We start from the raw sequence: 17,847 nt of genomic DNA on the forward strand, positions 1-17,847 counted from the left end.
TTTAGGGAATTTACACAAGAAAAAAAATATATTAATTTTCAAGGGAAGTGTACCTATTCAAATGAAGAAAATTAAAATTTTCTTTTCCCTTATTAAAGGATTTTTGAGAAAGTCCATTTTCATATACTGATGGAACATCATCATCACTGTATGCCAAGTCACTTTCTAAAAGAGGACAAGAAATATCTATAAAGTAAACAAAAAAAGTGTGCATTAGTAACTTTTCTGAATTACAAAGTAAATCTTCATGTAATGCCTGTTAGCAAACCAAGGAACTTCAATGACATTTTTTTAAGAATCAAAAATGTTTGTGTAGATATAAATAACAAGTAAATTAAAATAATGCATTCCAAACTTAGATTAAGTCTAGGGCAATCTGTGAAGTAAATTTCTTTCAAATATCTAGGCAAAGCATGGTCAAATTCCTTTCAAGAGGCTCTTTTATAAAGAAACATTACTGTACAGGGATGTACAAAACATTTACAGATTATGAAAACTAAATGGTCAATCAAGTTTCATACCTGAGTCTAATGCCTTTTTAGTTCTGATTTCCACATGTGGAAATACTCTCTGCAGAGCTTCTAAGATCTTGTCAACTGTGCTTTGCAGGAGTGGTTTCACAATGGTGGACAGTGCCTGCCCAGGTGATGTCACAGCTCTTTGGGAGGCTGGTATCATCTTTTGCATAGCTACCTCAAAGTCCTTAGCTGAGATATTAATTGAAGAGAGATCCAACTGTAGTTTCTCACTGGTGGTATAGATCTGTGGGTAGCGTCGACGCAGAGCACACAAAGCAGCCTCAGAACATATTGACTTAATATCTGCACCACAGTATCCTATCCAAGGCAACCAAAAAAAATTTTTTTTAAGTAAACCACCGCCCTATTAGCTTGACCATCGTTAAAAGAAAATTAAAAATCAGCCTAGCAATATAGTAGCAAAATATTTAGGAGTAATAAGGCTAAAATGTCTCTCATTCCCCCAGTGAATTTACATGGTTGATAATAACCCTTAACAAATCAATCAACTTTTGAGAGTGAAATATGCAGGCATGAAGTAGAGCACAAGGGTCAAGAGCACGACTTTTGAAATCAATCAGGTTCAAATTCCAGTTTGTCATTTACTAGACGTGTGATCTTTAGAGATTTATGCTCTCTTTATTCATTTATGCTCTCTCAGCCATTTCTACATCTGTAAAATGGGGATAAAGCTACCTACTTCGCAGGACTGATGTAAGAATTACCTGAAATAATACATGTAGAATGCTTAATAGGATAATTAGAAAAATGTGAACAGTTAGTAAAAGATCTAACTTCATTCTGATATTCCCTGACAGTCAAAATATCAATTACCTCTATATAATATCTAGGGCTTTATACAAAGAAAACAGGACTTCCCTGGTGGTGCAGTGGTTAAGAATCTGCCTGCCAATGCAGGGGACATGGGCTCGAGCCCCAGTCCAGGAAGATCCCACATGCCGTGGAGCAACTACGCCTGTGCGCCACAACTACTGATCCTGCGCTCTAGAGCCTGTGAGCCACAACTACTGAGCCCATGCACCACAACTACTGAAAGCCTGCACACTCGCACGCCACAACTATTGAGTCCGCACGCCTAGAGCCTGTGCTCCGCAACAAGAGAAGCCACCGCAATGAGAAGTCCGTGCACCGCAACAAGGAGTAGCCCCAGCTCACTGCAGCTAGAGAAAGACCCTGCACAGCAATGAAGACCCAACGCGCCCAAAAAAAAAAAAAAAAAAACATGCCAGCAACTATAAATAAGAAACAAATATAATTTGCATTTCTTTAAACATAACCTTGGCAAAACTACAACTTATTCCATCTTTGAAATGCATGTAATATTTCTTTTAATGCTTAAAGCAATGTTTACCAGCACAGTTTTCCGCTAGTTCTTCTAGAAATATGTCCAGTGGTTTAGGATTCCAATCCCTTGTGTGAATCTTTAGAATTTCTTTTCGAGCCTACAAATAAAAAGTTAAGTTTTTTTATAATAATAAAGTGCTATTCAGATTAATTTCAATTTAGAATAATTTATCTAAAATTTTAAAGATTTTAATACCTAATATAAACAGAAATATGAAACAGTAAAAATGAAAAAAAAGATGTATTTGTAAGAGCTTGAGGATTTTATGTTAAACAGATCTACATTTATAGCTCAAGTTCTAGTCATCATAAATGTGAATGAGAGATCTTAAGTAACTACTGGACTATTGTTTATTCTGGTACATATTAAGAACTGTTTTTAAGAGTACTGACAGCTCTACCCATATTTTCTTACTTGGTTCTCAAAATATTAGGCAGCTTTAAAATAACTGCATAGGATTATATGGTTGTATCTGTGGAAAAAGCCAAGGCTAATGAATTGGCTAAGGATTGACTGTTAGGCCACGTGTTCTGAATCAAAATAAAGCTGTATAATTAACATGCAAAGGTTGTACTCAAATTGAAAGAATTTTAAGAGTATTTTTAGGAAGGCACTATTTTATTACAAAAAAAAAAAAAAGAGGGGGGTGGGGTGGGGAGTTCCCTGGCTGTCCAGTGGTTAGGACTTGGCCCTCTCACTGCTGTGGCCCGGGTTCACCCCTGGTCGGGGAACTAGGATCCCACAAGCCGTGGGAACCAAAAAAAAAAAAAAAAAAAAAAAGAATAAAAATTTATCCAAGTTATTTTCTTTAAATAAAATAATGCCTCCCTAAAAATACATACATACATGCTTGAATGTTAATCATACAACTTCGCTTCAGAACATACAAAACTCAATCTTCAATTTTTCGCTATACCAAGACTTGCTCATGATAAAGGCAATCAATTTTGTCAAAATTTGAGTGATGTTAAATTCTTACATCTTTATCAGGTAGGCTAAAAAGGAATTCTCTGTCAAAACGACCAGGCCTTCGTAAAGCAGGATCGATAGAATCCAGTCTGTTGGTAGCACCAATGATGACAATTTCTCCTCTGCTGTCCAATCCATCCATAAGAGCTAGCAGGGTGGAAACAATTGAACTAAATTTAAAAATAAGAGAGAAGAGATTAATTGTATGGAAGCTGAACACATCATTTCTTTTTTTTGCTAAGATTGAATACATTAAATGTGTGACTGAATTTTCTCAGAGCATTCCACTACTTTCAATAAGCTTTTTAAAAAGAAAATCTGTAAAATAACATACTACATGGCACATAGACATTTAAAGTCAATGGAAAACACAGTTTTTAGAATGCTACAAATGGATCCTGGAAGCCATTTCATAAAGCATAATTTCCATAGGAACTTTAGAGTTCTCAAACAGGAATACAACATCAAAAAAATACAAGGACTAGGCAGACAAACAGAAAGTAAAAATAATAAAATGGTTCATTGTGTACACATTATCAAAGGACACCAAAATAAAACAATATACATAAAGCATAAAAACATAGGATTTGGACTTCCCTGCTGGCACAGTGGTTAAGAACCCCCCTGCCAATGCAGGGGACACAGGTTCAATCCCTGGTCCGGGAAGATCCCACATGCTGCGGAGCAACTAAGCCCATGCACCACAGCTACTGAGCCTGCGCTCTAGAGCCCGTGAGCCACAACTACTGACCACGTGCCACAGCTACTGAAGCCTGTGTGCCTAGAGCCCGTGCTCCACAAGAGAAGCCACCGCAATGAGAAGCCCACGGACCGCAACAAAGAGTAGCCCCCACTCGCCGCAACTAGAGAAAGCCCATGCGCAGCAATGAAGACCCAATGCAGCCAAAAATAAATAAATAAATTAATTAAATAAATAAATTTATTTTTTTAAAAAAGAGTTTTAATTACATTTTAAACTTTTCATTATGGAGAGAGAATAGTAAAACAGTCTCCACATCTTCATCACTCAGTTTCAACAATTATCAGTATTCCTTTTTTGTCTTCACCCAATAGCTTTTAAAAAAACCAACCAAACAAAAAAATCTCAGATCATTTAACCCATAAATATTTCATGTTAAGTGTTTCACATATGTATTCCTGAGGATAAGGACTTTTAAAAACTCCCACAATACTATGACACCAATGTAAATGACACTAATTCCAATTTCCCTGATCGTCTCAAAATATCTTTTTACATTTGGTTTGTTCAAGCCAAGATCTACACACATTACACTTGGTCAAACAACCCTCAAATCCATAACAGTTCCCCATCACCCTTCCCTCACTTTTTTTTTCTTCCTCCATGCCATTTATTTATTTATTTATTTATTATTTTTTTTTTTTTGCGGTATGCGGGCCTCTCACTGTTGTGGCCTCTCCCGTTGCGGAGCCCAGGCTCCATCTTCCTCCATGCCATTTATTTATTTATTTATTTATTATTTTTTTTTTTTTGCGGTATGCGGGCCTCTCACTGTTGTGGCCTCTCCCGTTGCGGAGCACAGGCTCCAGACGCGCAGGCTCAGCGGCCATGGCTCACGGGCCCAGCCGCTCCATGGCATGTGGGATCTTCTTGGATCGGGGCGCGAACCCGTGTCCCCTGCATCGGCAGGCGGACTCTCAACCACTGCGCCACCAGGGAAGCCCCCATTTATTTTTTGAAGAAACTGGTTCATTTGTTTTGTAGAATTTCCCTTCCACATCTGGATTGAGCTGATTGCTTCCTGATAGGCTCATTTAACTTGTCCTTTAGCTTTTGTATTTCCTGTAAACTGGTAGTTACATCTACAAGCTTAATAAATACAGATTAAACTATCTGGGATAGCATATTTCACAGGAAGACACCATGTATTTCCTACTGTATACATCAGGAGGCAAGTGATACCATATTTTCATTTTTAAGATCAGTAGGTTGGGTTTAGTTGAGGTGTTATCAGCTTACTCCATTCATCATAAACTTTACTATTAACCTTTTCAACTTATCTGCTTTCATAGCAGCCACCGATAATTATTGCTTAGATCAAGGTTTCTCAGTCTTGGCACCATTGACATTTTGGGCCAGATAATTCTTTGTTGTGGAGAGCGGTCCTGTCCACTGTAGGATATTTAACAGCATCCGTGGTTTGCACCCACTTGAAGCCAGTAGAGCACCCCCCCTCCCAGTTGTAACAATCAAAAATATATCCAGATGTGTCCCCTGGGGGGCAAAATCACTCCCAGTTGAAAACCATAGATCTTGATCCACTATTTCATAAGGGGTTGCAAAATGGTTATTTTTCTAATTCAATAATTTCCTTTGCGGGCTTCCCTGGTGGCGCAGTGGTTGGGAGTCCACCTGCCGATGCAGGGGACACAGGTTCGTGCCCCGGTCCGGGAGGATCCCACATGCCGCGGAGCGGCTGGGCCCATGAGCCATGGCCGCTGGGCCTGCGCATCCAGAGGATGCTCCGCAACGGGAGAGGCCACAACAGTGAGAGGCCTGCGTACCGCAAAAAAAAGAAAAAAAAATAATTTCCTTTGCGTTTATTAAATGTGATTTTTCTATAGAGTACATTATCATCTTTATCATTATTATTAAATTACTCTGAATCATGGTTACAGGACAGGAAAAAGAAATGCTTGATTCATTCTCTTCATCAATTTTCAGAGTAATGAGTCACTGTCTTAGCAACCTTTGGAGTGACCAATTAAGTTCTTTTTTTAAAGAGATCATTAAAAACTGATGATTTCTGTGTACTTGATACACTTCAATATACTGAGTCTCTTAAACACATGTATACATATTTAAGAGACTCAGTATACTGGGTCTCAAATTGTCCCGTCTTTGGCCAATGGAAACCCCTTCAAACTGGCTATGTCACTCTGGTGTGATCCCAGTAGTCTTTGATTGCTTCTTCATTTCCAGGAATTACAATATGTTCCAGGCTTCTCTTGCTATTTCCCATCTCAGTTCTGCCTAACACCTCCTCTGCTAAAGAATCCTAGTATTTAGAGGTCACACTCTGATTACTAAGGGTATGAATTGCCGCTGGACTGTGATTGTTTCTAGGCCTTTTTAGTGTCCAGAGATAGGAATCTTTTTTTTCTTTAAAAATAAAATTCATCATAAGTTCATACTGGTATTTCTAATTCAAGTAAAGATTTGAAGGTTTTTTTGTTTTTGTTTTTGTTTTGTTTTGTTTTGTTTTGTGGTACGTGGGCCTCTCTCTGCTGTGGCCTCTCCCGTTGCGGAGCACAGGCTCCGGATGCGCAGGCCCAGAGGCCATGGCTCACGAGCCCAGCCGCCCCGCGGCATGCGGGATCCTCCCAGACCGGGGCACAAACCCGTGTCCCCTGCATCGGCAGGCGGACTCTCAACCACTGCGCCACCAGGGAAGCCCGATTTGAGGGTTTTAATTTAATTTACTTTATATTTGTATCCTCTTTTCTTAGGCTAAAAATCTTATTTTCTAATGCATTCACATACTTATTTGCATTATCCTACAATTATTACTAACAATAAGATAAAGAGGATAGTTTAATCATGTTCAATGTGCTAACTTCTAAAAAAGCTGAATTTGGACTTCCCTAGTGGCGCAGTGGTCCACCTGCCAGTGCAGGGGACATAAGTTTGAGCCCTGGTCCAGGAAGATCCCACATGCCGCGGAGCAACTAAGCCTGTGAGCCACAACTACTGAAGCCCGCGCACCTAGAGCCCGTGCTCCTCAACAAGAGAAGCCGCCGCAATGAGAAGCCCACGCAACACAATGAAGAGCAGCCCCTGCTCGCCGCAACTAGAGAAAGCCCGCGCGCGGCAACGAATACCCAACACAACCAAAAATAAAAAATATAAATAAATAAATAAATTTGTAAAAAAAAAAGAAAAAGATTTACTCCCTTAAAGTAAATAAATAAATAAGCTTAATTTAACAAAAATGTTTTTCTCTCAGATTTTTTAAGTCTTTGGAAAAAACAAAAAACTGAAGTTCTCTTAAAAATATATATTTGAAATGATAAGTGCTTGCTAAAATTATTCTATATTTCTTGTTAAAATTTCTCCAATCCCTTTTAGAACTGTTCCAAAATATAGTAAGCACTCAATTACTTGATTGCAAAGTGATGGTCGTATTGTTAAATATATTTTTCCCTATCAACACAAGGAATACAGTATGGCTGATAATGAAATGTGTCATATATAAAAAGTGTGTATGATTATTGGTAGGGTATGTGCACACACAACTATTTTTACCATATAGGAGTAAACATTTTAATTTACTCAGAACAAATAAAATTTTATAGTATCAAGTCAAAGAAGGGGACCAGAATATAGTAAATGTTGTTAGGCGTTAGAAAAGCCAAAACCTACCTATCACTCCTAATTTTATGTCTCGTTTCTCTTTTATATTATCTACAATGAAAAACAATACTGGCATAATGAAAGCATGCAAACATTTGCTTTTGGGTATCCCAAATTAATTAAATAATTACATTTAAAAAGAAGCTGTGAAAAACTGAAGATGAACTAGGACTAAAATGAATTTAGATTCAGGTTGAGTCAGTGGTACTAGTGAAAACTGCTCCCTTGGGTAAGCAATTATCACAGGGGATATGCAACTTTCCCATTATGAAAATCAGGAAGTTGGGCTAGTACTAGGGGGGGAAAAAAAAAGCATCTGAATTAGTTGGCAACATCTAAAAGATATTTAACGCAAAAATCTGAATGTAAAATTTAGAAAAGAAAATTTATTTTTCAAGTCTGAGTCAGCTTTTGCACTTCAGTAATAGGCTGGAGCTAAAAACAATTGGCTATGCTCTTCATGATTGGACACTCGGCCACATTTCCCAGATCCACCCTTATCACTGGCCTGCCTCACTCATTTTATTTGCCTTACCTCACTGGCCAATGGGCATTTAAGTCTGTATCACAAGTTAAATTTATAATCAATACTGTGCTTGAGAACACCCTACCCTTTAGAACAGGTTCACTTTTTCTTTTTCTTCTGTACTATACATTGGTTTCTACTACCAAACAACACTGGTTTATAAACTTTCTTTCACCATCTAACATTCTATCCCTCATGTAACATCAATACTGCTCAGAATATAGAAGAAATGCAGAAGTACCATCAAGCAAGTTTTACCTATGAATTTGATCTTGCCTGCTTGATCGTACTGGAGCCAGACCATCGATTTCATCAAAGAAAATAATTGATGGGCGCATCTGATAGGCCTAGGAAGCAAGTCCAGTAATTGCATGTTATCATGAAAAACTTCAAATACATAGACTTAATATAAAGCATTTTAATCCATTTTCATTCCTATTTGCTTATAAGAAGTTTTTAAAAATATAAACGCAAGAACTATGTTTTAAGGATTCAGACATAATAAATTATAACAGCATACAATTTAAGTTTATTTGCATTTTCAGCTGGAAACATTCAATATACTCCACTGGTTCTATCCCTCAGATTTCATACAGCTACAATTATTGGGACACAAAAAATATCTACTGAAGACCAACTGTCGAAACAAGACAAAGAATAGAAGACAGTGACATAGCTTTCCTCCATGTCAGGATGAAAAAAACATTTAATAAGATGCCATAGTTTAAAATCTATTTCAGTAAAGTTAAAATAAAAAAACCTCAGTGAATTCTACAAAGAGATATAAAAGCATTTGCAACAATATGCCTCAGTAGCTAAGAATGTTATTATCTCACAACTTACTGTCAATACAATTGGGATATGAAACTGAAAGACACTTTAGGGCAGAGCTAATCTTCAGCTCGTATACTGAAACATAACTCACTACTGTTGTCTAAGTGTGAGACTACCACTCTGTCTCTAGTCTTTAGATATGAGACCTAAGACTCCAGAGAACTTAGACCCAATTATTCCTTCCTCTTTTTACTATAAAACTGTTCCTCATACGTCGGTGTAATCATGACATGACAAAGGAAAATAATCTAGGAAGAGTATATATTTGGTATAATTATTATGAGTTTATTTCTATGAAAAGTGATTAAATGCAAGGTTTATCCAATCCTTATACTTAATCTACACTGATTACAGATCAATATAGGTAAATTTTAATATCATACCTGATCAAATAGCAATCGCAGCTGTCTTTCAGATTCTCCTACCCACTTACTCAGACCATCAGCACCTTTCCTCATGAAAAATGCTACTCTTTTATCCCCTTGACTGCATTCATTGGCAAGTGCTCTAGCAACCAGAGTTTTTCCAGTTCCAGGTGGACCATAAAACAAACAACCCCTATAAAAGAATAAGTATTATTTTAGTACTATACTGAAAAACAGACCAAACAAAAACTTAGAAACCAATTTCATGAATACATTTAATGAATAAGAATGTAATTAAGACAAGTGAAATATCATTTCAATCCACAAAGCACAACTTAAAACCTAGGAATTAATACTCATACTATAAAATTAATATTGAAACTAAATAAAACCCTTTATGTGAAACATATTTTCTTTCATTGATTCATCATGCTCATCATATTATCTTATCTTGCATAAAAGTTATGATTGAAAAGACCTGTTTAATTTTATAACATATCAGGGGAAAGAATAGCAGATTTCATGTATAATCTTTGGTCTGAGCACCAGTAACATAACAGCAAAAGTTTTGCAAGAAAACAGTGGGAATGGACACAAGAGAAAATAAGATAAAAGAAGAGAGAACTTGAAGTAGTGGCTGGGTGACAGGGACTAGGACAACACAAAGAATTCAAGATAATTTTTGGTGACATCACTGCACTGTCATAGGGTAATGTACAGCTTTTTCACATATTTCCAAAGTTATTCATTGTTCTCAGGACAGAATTCTGAGAAAATGGGCTATATTCATAATCTTACTAGAAATGATCATCAAATAACTGGTCTTGAAAAGAAAAGTTAAGGAAGATCCCAGAAAAACAGAAATGACAAAATAAGAATGGCAAAAAAAAAAAAAAAAAAATCACAAGTGATGGATAAAATCTATTCAAAGTCAAGAAAAAAATAAAAGAAAAACAAGGGAATTCCCTGGCAGTCCAGTGTTTAGGACTTGGTGCTTGCACTGCCAGGGCGCGGGTTCAATCCCTGGTCAGGAAACTAGTATCCCAAAAGCCGCGCATCGCAGCCAAAAGAAAAAGAAAAATAATAAGAAACGAACATAATCAAATGCAGATGGTAAAAAAACAAAGCAACTGTTAAGAAAACAATCAGACAAGTAAGTGAAATAAACCAGTGATTTCAATGTACAAAAGTCAAGACAGAAACAGATTTTTAAAAATATATCTATTTTGGGGCTTCCCTGGTGGTACAGTGGTTGAGAGTCCACCTGCCTATGCAGGGGACGTGGGTTCGTGCCCCGGTCCGGGAGGATCCCACATGCCGTGGGGCAGCTGGGCCCGTGAGCCACGGCTGCTGAGCCTGCGCATCCGGAGCCTCTGCTCTGCAGCGGGAGAGGCCACAACGGTGAGAGGCCCGTGTACTGTGTATATATATTTTAAATATCTCTCACAGTAATCTTATTTGTGAGATGGTATCTTAAAGAAAAAACTTAATGATTCCCATAAAGAGGAAGCAATGAGATGCTCATGATATTGACATCTGTGATAATGAAAACAGGAGAAAACAAAATAGCCAGAAATAGCAGAATCAGTTAAATAAAATGTGATACATCCACAAAATGGAATATTATTCAGCCATTAAAATGGAAAGAGAACATACCATATGAAAATAGTTTAACATAGTCATATATTGATTTTTTATGTGCAGAAATGTAAGGAAGGGGAAATGAAGAGAAAAAATTGAAGGAATCTGTTTTTTTTTTCTTGTGTTATGCGGGCCTCTCACTGTTGTGGCCTCTCCCATTTGCGGAGCACAGGCTCCGGACGCGCAGGCCCAGCGGCCATGGCTCACGGGCCCAGCCGCTCCGCGGCATGTGGGATCCTCCCGAAACGGGGCACGAACCCGCGTCTCCTGCAACGGCAGGCGGACTCTCAAGCACTGCGCCACCAGGGAAGCCCAGGAATCTGTTGTTTAATTTTTTTACTTTAATTTTTAAAATTCAAGTATAGTGGATATAAAATATTAACTAAGTTACAGGCATACATTATAGTAATTCACAATTTTTAAAGGTTATATTCCATTTATAGTAATTAGAAAATACATGCTCTATTCCTTATGTTCTACAATATATCCTTGTAGCTTATTTTATACCTAATAGTTTGTACCTCTTAATCCCCTACCCCTATATTGCCCCTCCCCAATTCCCTCTCCCCACTGGTAAGCATTAGTTTGTCCTCCATGTCTGTGAGTCTGCTTCTTTTTTCTTATATTCACTAGTTTATTGTATTTTCGTATTCCACATATAAGTGATATCATACAGTATCTGCCTTCCTCTGTCTGACTTATTTCACTCAGCATAATGCCCTCCAAGTCCATCAGTGTTGCTGCAAATGGCAAAATTTCATTCTTTTTCTATGGCTGAGTAGTATTCCATTGAGTATATACATACCACATCTTCTTTATCCATTCATCTGCTGATGGACACTTAGGTTGCTTCCATAACTTGGTAAATGTAAATAATGCTGCTATGAACATTGGGTTGCATGTGTCTTTTTGAATTAGTGTTTTTGTTTCCACCCAGGAGTGGAATTACTGGGGCATGTGGTGGTAGTTCTATTTTTAGTGTTTTGAGAAACCTCCATACTGTTTTCCACAGTAGTGCACCAATTTACACTCCCACCAACAATGTATGAGGGTTCCCTTTTCTACACATTTTCCCCACATTTGTTATATGTGTTCTTTTTAAAATAAATTTATTTATTTATTTATGGCTGTGCTGGGTCTTTGTTGCTGCATGCAGGCTTTCTCTAGTTGCGGCGAGCGGGGGCTACTCTTCGTTGCGCTGTGTAGGCTTCTCATTGTGGTGGCTTCTCTTGTTGCGGAGTACAGGCTCTAGGCGCGTGGGCTTCGGTAGTTGTGGCTTGTGGGCTCTAGAGCGCAGGGTCAGTAGCTGTGGTGCACGGGCTTAGTTGCTCCATGGCATGTGGAATCTTCCCGGACCAGGGCTCGAACCCATGTCTCCTGCATTGGCAGGTGGATTCTCAACCACTGTGCCACCAGGGAAGCCGTATTTGTGTTCTTTTTGATAACAGCCATTCTGACAGGTGTGAGGTGATATCTCATTGTGGTTTTGATTTGCATTTCCCTGACGGTTAATGATACTGAGCATCTTTTCAACTGCCTGTTGGCCATCTGCATGTCCCCTTTGGAAAAACATCTATTCAGTTCTTTTGCCCATTTTTTAATCAGGTTGTTTGTTTTTTAATGTTGAGTTATATGAGCTGTTTATATATGTTGGATATTTACCCCTTATCAGTCAGTCATATCATTTGCAAATATTTTCTCCCATATGTTGTCTTTGTGTTTTGTCAATGGTTTCCTTTGCTGTGCAAAAGCTTTTAATATAACTAGGTCTCATTTGTTTATTTTGCTTTTATTTCCTCTGTTTTAGGAAACAGATCCAAAAAAATATTGCTATGATTTATGTTAAAGAGTGTTCTGCCTATGTTTTCCTCTAGGAGTTTTATGGTGGGGAGAGGAGAGATATAAAAGAGGAAATGAAGTTATATAATACATGGCTAAACTGCAAGAAATATTTACATAGTCATAAAGCAAACAGTGAAAATCAAGTTTATCTATAATATAAATAAACTACTGGAAATATGGAAGGGGAAAAAACGTGTATATGTGGAGGGTGGGGAAAGTAAGAGTCAAATAGTCATCGTTCACAGAAGTCTATATATTATGTCTAAAATAGAAAAAACAGAGAAGGGACTACTACCATTTTTTCTTTGTAAAACTTATAGTACTATTTAACTTTTAAAATTATGTACATATAATCAACTATACTTCATTATAAAATAAAGAATATATTAAAAATTACATACATGTATTACTTTGACATAAATTCAAAACTAAATTACAAAACTGAAAGAAAAAAAGTAAAGAGTATGTATGAGAGGAATTCTACTAAATGTATGAAAAGCCATGGAAAACGATTTTTATTTTAATGGAGAATCAATTTTGAAACGATTTTTCATGTTAAACATTAAGAAAGTAAAAATATTTGAAACACCCAGGATGTTGCAGGGCAAGTATACAAATTACTGTAGACCTGAAAATTTCCAACAGAGAAGCATTACCTTTCTGGACATAGCATAGCTCAGATTTTGGCTAAAATAAAATGTATAATTAAATTACCTTGGAGGTTGAATTTTGAATTTTTCAAAGACTTCTGGGTAAAGTAATGGAAACACCACCATCTCTTTTAGAGCTGCAATATGATTAGACAAGCCACCAACACTATCAAATCGCACCTGGTAATGGAAGGGAAACATTGACATTCTTAAATTTGGAATCAAAATTAAAATCTTATTCCATTCCCAAACTACCCAAGCCACACACAGTCAACTGAGTAACAGGATCTTAGTTGTGGCCTAAAGATTAAAAGAAAGAAAAGAATCTATAAACATTAAAATTTCTGATAAAACAATTGATTTTTTAACTTTAAACTGAAACAAAAAATAACATTTCAGACTGTACTCACTGAAGAATCTAGGTGCATTAGATCAACATCAGCAAGGCTTCCTCCAATTTTCATTCGATCTTTATAAATTCCTTTTAATTCATCTTTCCGAAAATTTAGTGGGAGGCACCTATTTTAAAAAGATTAAAAAAAAAACCCATTCATCAACCCCCTTCCCTTCCCCCAATTCCATGTTAGAATATATACATTTTTCTTAAGAATTTAAAAAATTTCAAATGGGGAAATCATGAGATTATGTGTTTCAAGTTCCTCATTTTCTTTAGAGGTTGAGAACTTAAGTGTTAGAAATATTTATATCTGAACCTTTATTATTAAAGATATACAATCAAATGAAAATACCAGTTTTCAAGATACCACAGCAACATAAAGTAATTCATGGTTGAGAATTCAGAAAGTATCAATATACATTATAATAATCTTGTCTGACCTACAGAGAGTTTACCATTTGCCAAACACTGTTTCAGTTTAGGTGATTTACATGTATAAATTCATTAAATCCTCACAATATTCTTATGAAGTAGGTATTATTATTTCCCCAATTTTAAAAGAAAACTGAGGCACAGAAAGGTTAACTGTAATGCCCAAGATCACGCAACTAGGAAGTGGCAAATCTAGGAATCACATACAAGCAGCATGTCTCCAGCTCTGCAACAACTCTGCTACTATACCTCTCAGCAAAATACTCATAGTCTACCAGCACCTGGATCCATATCAATCCTTTCAAGCAAAAATGAATCACTACTTTCCTAATTACTTTCAAAAACAGTTATGGTAGGTTACAAAAAATATACCTAGAAAAACCTGCTTGTTTTATAGCTGGAAGAATGAAAACACTTATGTTAAAAGTTGAGATACTTGTAGCAGAATGCCTAAGCAAAAAATGCCTGCTCCAACTGAACACAAGTAAAAGCACACCATGCTCACCCCAAGTGACAATTCTTGCTAGTCTCAAACTCCACGAGGAATTTATACTGTAAAGTCTAAGGTGGAAAAGTTTTCAGCTGTGGCTTTTAAAAAGATATTTCTTAAACAATTCTTAATAGAACTGCATAATAATAAAAACCATAGGATTGGGACTGCCCTGGTGGCGCAGTGGATGGGACTCCGTGCTCCCAATGCAGGGGGCCTGGGTTCGATCCCACATGCATGCCGCAACTAAGAGTTCGCATGTCACAACTAAGGAGCCCATGAGCCACAACTAAGGAGCCCTGGAGCCACAACTAAGGAGCCCTGGAGCCACAACTACAGGGCCAACGTGCTGCAACTAAGGAACCGGGGAGCCACAACTAAGGAGCCCACCTGCCACAGCTAAGACCCAGGGCAACCAAATAAATAAATTAAAAAAAAAAAAGCCATAAGGTTAGATGCACATTTTTATGAAATGAAGGCAAAGTACATAGCTTCTGAATGATCTCATTGCTGTCCAATAGATATGAAATGCAAGCCAAAAATGTAATTTAAAATTTTCTATTAACCACACTAAACAGAGTAAAATTAATTTTAATAATGTATTTTATATATCCCAATATATCCAAAATATTATTATTTCATCATGCAAAATCAATATTTAAAAAATTAAGGTACTGGACTTCCCTGGTGGTGCAGTGGTTAAGAATCCGCCTGCCAATGCAGAGGACACGGGTTTGAGCCCTGGTCCGAGAAGATGCCACATGCTGCAGAGCAACTAAGCCTGTGCACCACAACTACTGAGCCTGCGCTCTACAGCCCATGAGCCACAACTACTGAGCCCGCGTGCCACAACTACTGAAGCCCACGGGCCTAGAGCCCGTGCTCCGCAACAAGAGAAGCCAACGCAATGAGAAGCTCAAGCACCACAACGAAGAGTAGCCCCCACTCACCACAACTAGAGAAAGCCCACGCGCAGCAACGAAGACCCAAGGCAGCCAAAAATAAATAAATAAGGTATTTTACATTCTCTTTTTTGTACTAAGTCTTTGAAATCCAAGAGTGCATTTTTTACAAAAACTGATAGTATATCTCAATTCAGATGAGCTACATTTGAAGTGCTCAATAGCCGCATGTGGCTAGCAGCCACCATATTGAATGGGGCAGAGCTAACATGATAAAAAAAAAAAGCATAGAACTTAGGATACAAAGAATGACTGATTTGCATGCCCCTTCAATTATTATGACCCAATTGCTTTAACAAGCATTGTCTTCTACCCTAAGAATATTATATTAGAATCCAGGCACTGCATTTTTCATTTACCCACCCATGTTTGTAAAATGTGAATAATCCTTGCCGTTTCTACAATTATTGTGAAAATCAAATGAGTTCATTTATTACATGTGAACTTACACTACGAGGAGTTGTGAAATGAGTTAACCTTTCAATCTTCCTTAAGAGTTCTACAATAAGAATTTATTATCATTATACATGGAAAAAATATATTTTCAATGAAAAAAATAGTTATTTCCTCAAGTCAGTGCTTACCAAGCACCATTTTGGTTTTACAAGAAAACATACGTTCTAACCTGTTATAGTTTCAACAGCAGATATTTCAAACAAGATGGCATCCTGGTTTATATATTAACCTGGCATATAATTTTTTAATTCAGCCAAGCTGCACCTATTCTCAAATTATTCATCTTTCTTTCCACTTAAAAAAAAAAAAAGCTGGTAGCTTTAAAGGAATCAACATGCACTAACCTGTTGATAGGTCTATTGCGGCTCCTTTTTCTTGGCCTCTCAAAGTGTTGTTCATCTTCAGAAGACGAAGATGAAGTAGAGTCACTACTGTGGATTGCATGCCTTCGCCTAAAGTAAAGAGGAAAACTGAAATCATGATGGAGGAAGGCAGGAGAAAAAGGGCATCTTACAGGATGCAAACGTTAGAAATACCTAATAATCCAAAAATGTTTATCATAAAATTAATACATTTGCTGAATCAATGAAGTAAGCTTTGTTGGTTGAATCTTTTGAAGGGAATAAAAGACTTAGACTAACTGAAAAGGGAAAAAAAGATAGGAGGCTGTGGTAGATCTGACAATCAAATGTTCATTAAGACAAAACATGGTCCAGGCAGGGTGACTTCTTATTCTTAGTCTTGATATAAATCAGTTACCCTCAAAGAGAAAGGCGGGATAAAGAGGGTTTTAGAATCTTTGTGACTGTAATTTTAGAAAGTATTTTCAACATTACACTACATATAATTTACACTTGGAAGGGAATCACCTATTTTGAAATGTCAAACAACCTTAAAAGGAGAACAAGAGAATTTTTATATAAACCAAAGGGGGTCAAGAAGGGTTAAAAAATGCTAAGAAACTGTGAGAAATGAGATGGTCTTTTATCTATAGTATATCCTCAACTCTAAATTTACAACTGCCATTTAACAGTTGTGTAAATGTGGATGAGTTAACTCAACCCATATAAGCCTCAATTTTCCCACTTAAAAAAAAAAGACTTCCCTGGTGGCACAGTGGTTAAGAATCCGCCTGCCAGGGGGCTTCCCTGGTGGCGCAGTGGTTGAGAATCTGCCTGCTAATGCAGAGGACACGGGTTCAAGCCCTGGTCTGGGAAGATCCCACATGCCGCAGAGCAACTAGGCCCGTGAGCCACAGCTACTGAGCCTGCACGTCTGGAGCCTGTGCTCCACGACAAGAAAGGCCACGATAGTGAGAGGCCCGCGCACTGCGATGAAGTGTGGCCCCCGCTTGCCACAACTAGAGAAAGCCCTCGCACAGAAATGAAGACCCAACACAGCCAAAAATAAAATCGCGGAGCAACTAAGCCCGTGCGCCACAACTACTGAGCCTGAGCTCTAGAGTCCGCGAGCCACAACCCCTGAAGCCCACGTGCCTAGAGCCTGTGATCCGCAACGAGAAGCCACCGCAATGAGAAGCCCGCGCACCGCAACGAAGAGTAGCCCCCACTCACCACAACTAGAGAAAGCCTGTGCGCAGCAACGAAGACCCAACACAGCCAAAAATAAATAATTTTTAAAAAGAAAGATAAAAATAAGGCTTCCCTGGTGGCGCAGTGGTTGAGAGTCCGCCTGCTGATGCAGGGGACACGGGTTCGTGACCCGGTCCGGGAAGATCCCACATGCCGCAGAGCAGCTGGGCCCGTGAGCCATGGCCGCCGAGCCTGCGCGTCCGGAGCCTGTGCTCCGCAACGGGAGAGGCCACAACAGTGAGAGGCCCGCGTACTGCAAAAAAAAATTAAATTAAAAAAAAAAAGATAAAAATAATCAAAATCATAGGCTGGTTGGTAGTATCGAATACGATGCTGATATATGTGGAATCTAGAAAAATGGTACAGATGAACCTGTTTGCAAGTCAGAAATAGAGACACAGGTGTAGGGAACAA

The 17,847-nt window shown here is 37.9% G+C and overlaps 1 protein-coding gene across 1 annotated transcript in view; it reads right to left on the reverse strand.

Annotated features, from left to right (window-relative positions):
• ATAD2 (ATPase family AAA domain containing 2) overlaps positions 1-17,847 on the reverse strand; it is a 77,981-nt gene that overhangs the window by 19,304 nt on the left and 40,830 nt on the right. Inside the window, exons 9-17 of the mRNA XM_007456037.1 lie at positions 16,186-16,293; positions 13,515-13,623; positions 13,169-13,284; positions 8,990-9,164; positions 8,031-8,119; positions 2,864-3,023; positions 1,891-1,981; positions 522-836; positions 54-186 (exon numbers count right to left, since the gene is read on the reverse strand). Of these exons, the coding sequence (XP_007456099.1) occupies positions 54-186; positions 522-836; positions 1,891-1,981; positions 2,864-3,023; positions 8,031-8,119; positions 8,990-9,164; positions 13,169-13,284; positions 13,515-13,623; positions 16,186-16,293 (1,296 nt within the window). The remainder of the gene's footprint in view (positions 1-53; positions 187-521; positions 837-1,890; positions 1,982-2,863; positions 3,024-8,030; positions 8,120-8,989; positions 9,165-13,168; positions 13,285-13,514; positions 13,624-16,185; positions 16,294-17,847) is intronic.

This window comes from Lipotes vexillifer, unplaced genomic scaffold (genome assembly GCF_000442215.2).
Source record: "Lipotes vexillifer unplaced genomic scaffold, Lipotes_vexillifer_v1.1 scaffold84, whole genome shotgun sequence".
Lineage (NCBI taxonomy): Eukaryota > Metazoa > Chordata > Mammalia > Artiodactyla > Lipotidae > Lipotes > Lipotes vexillifer.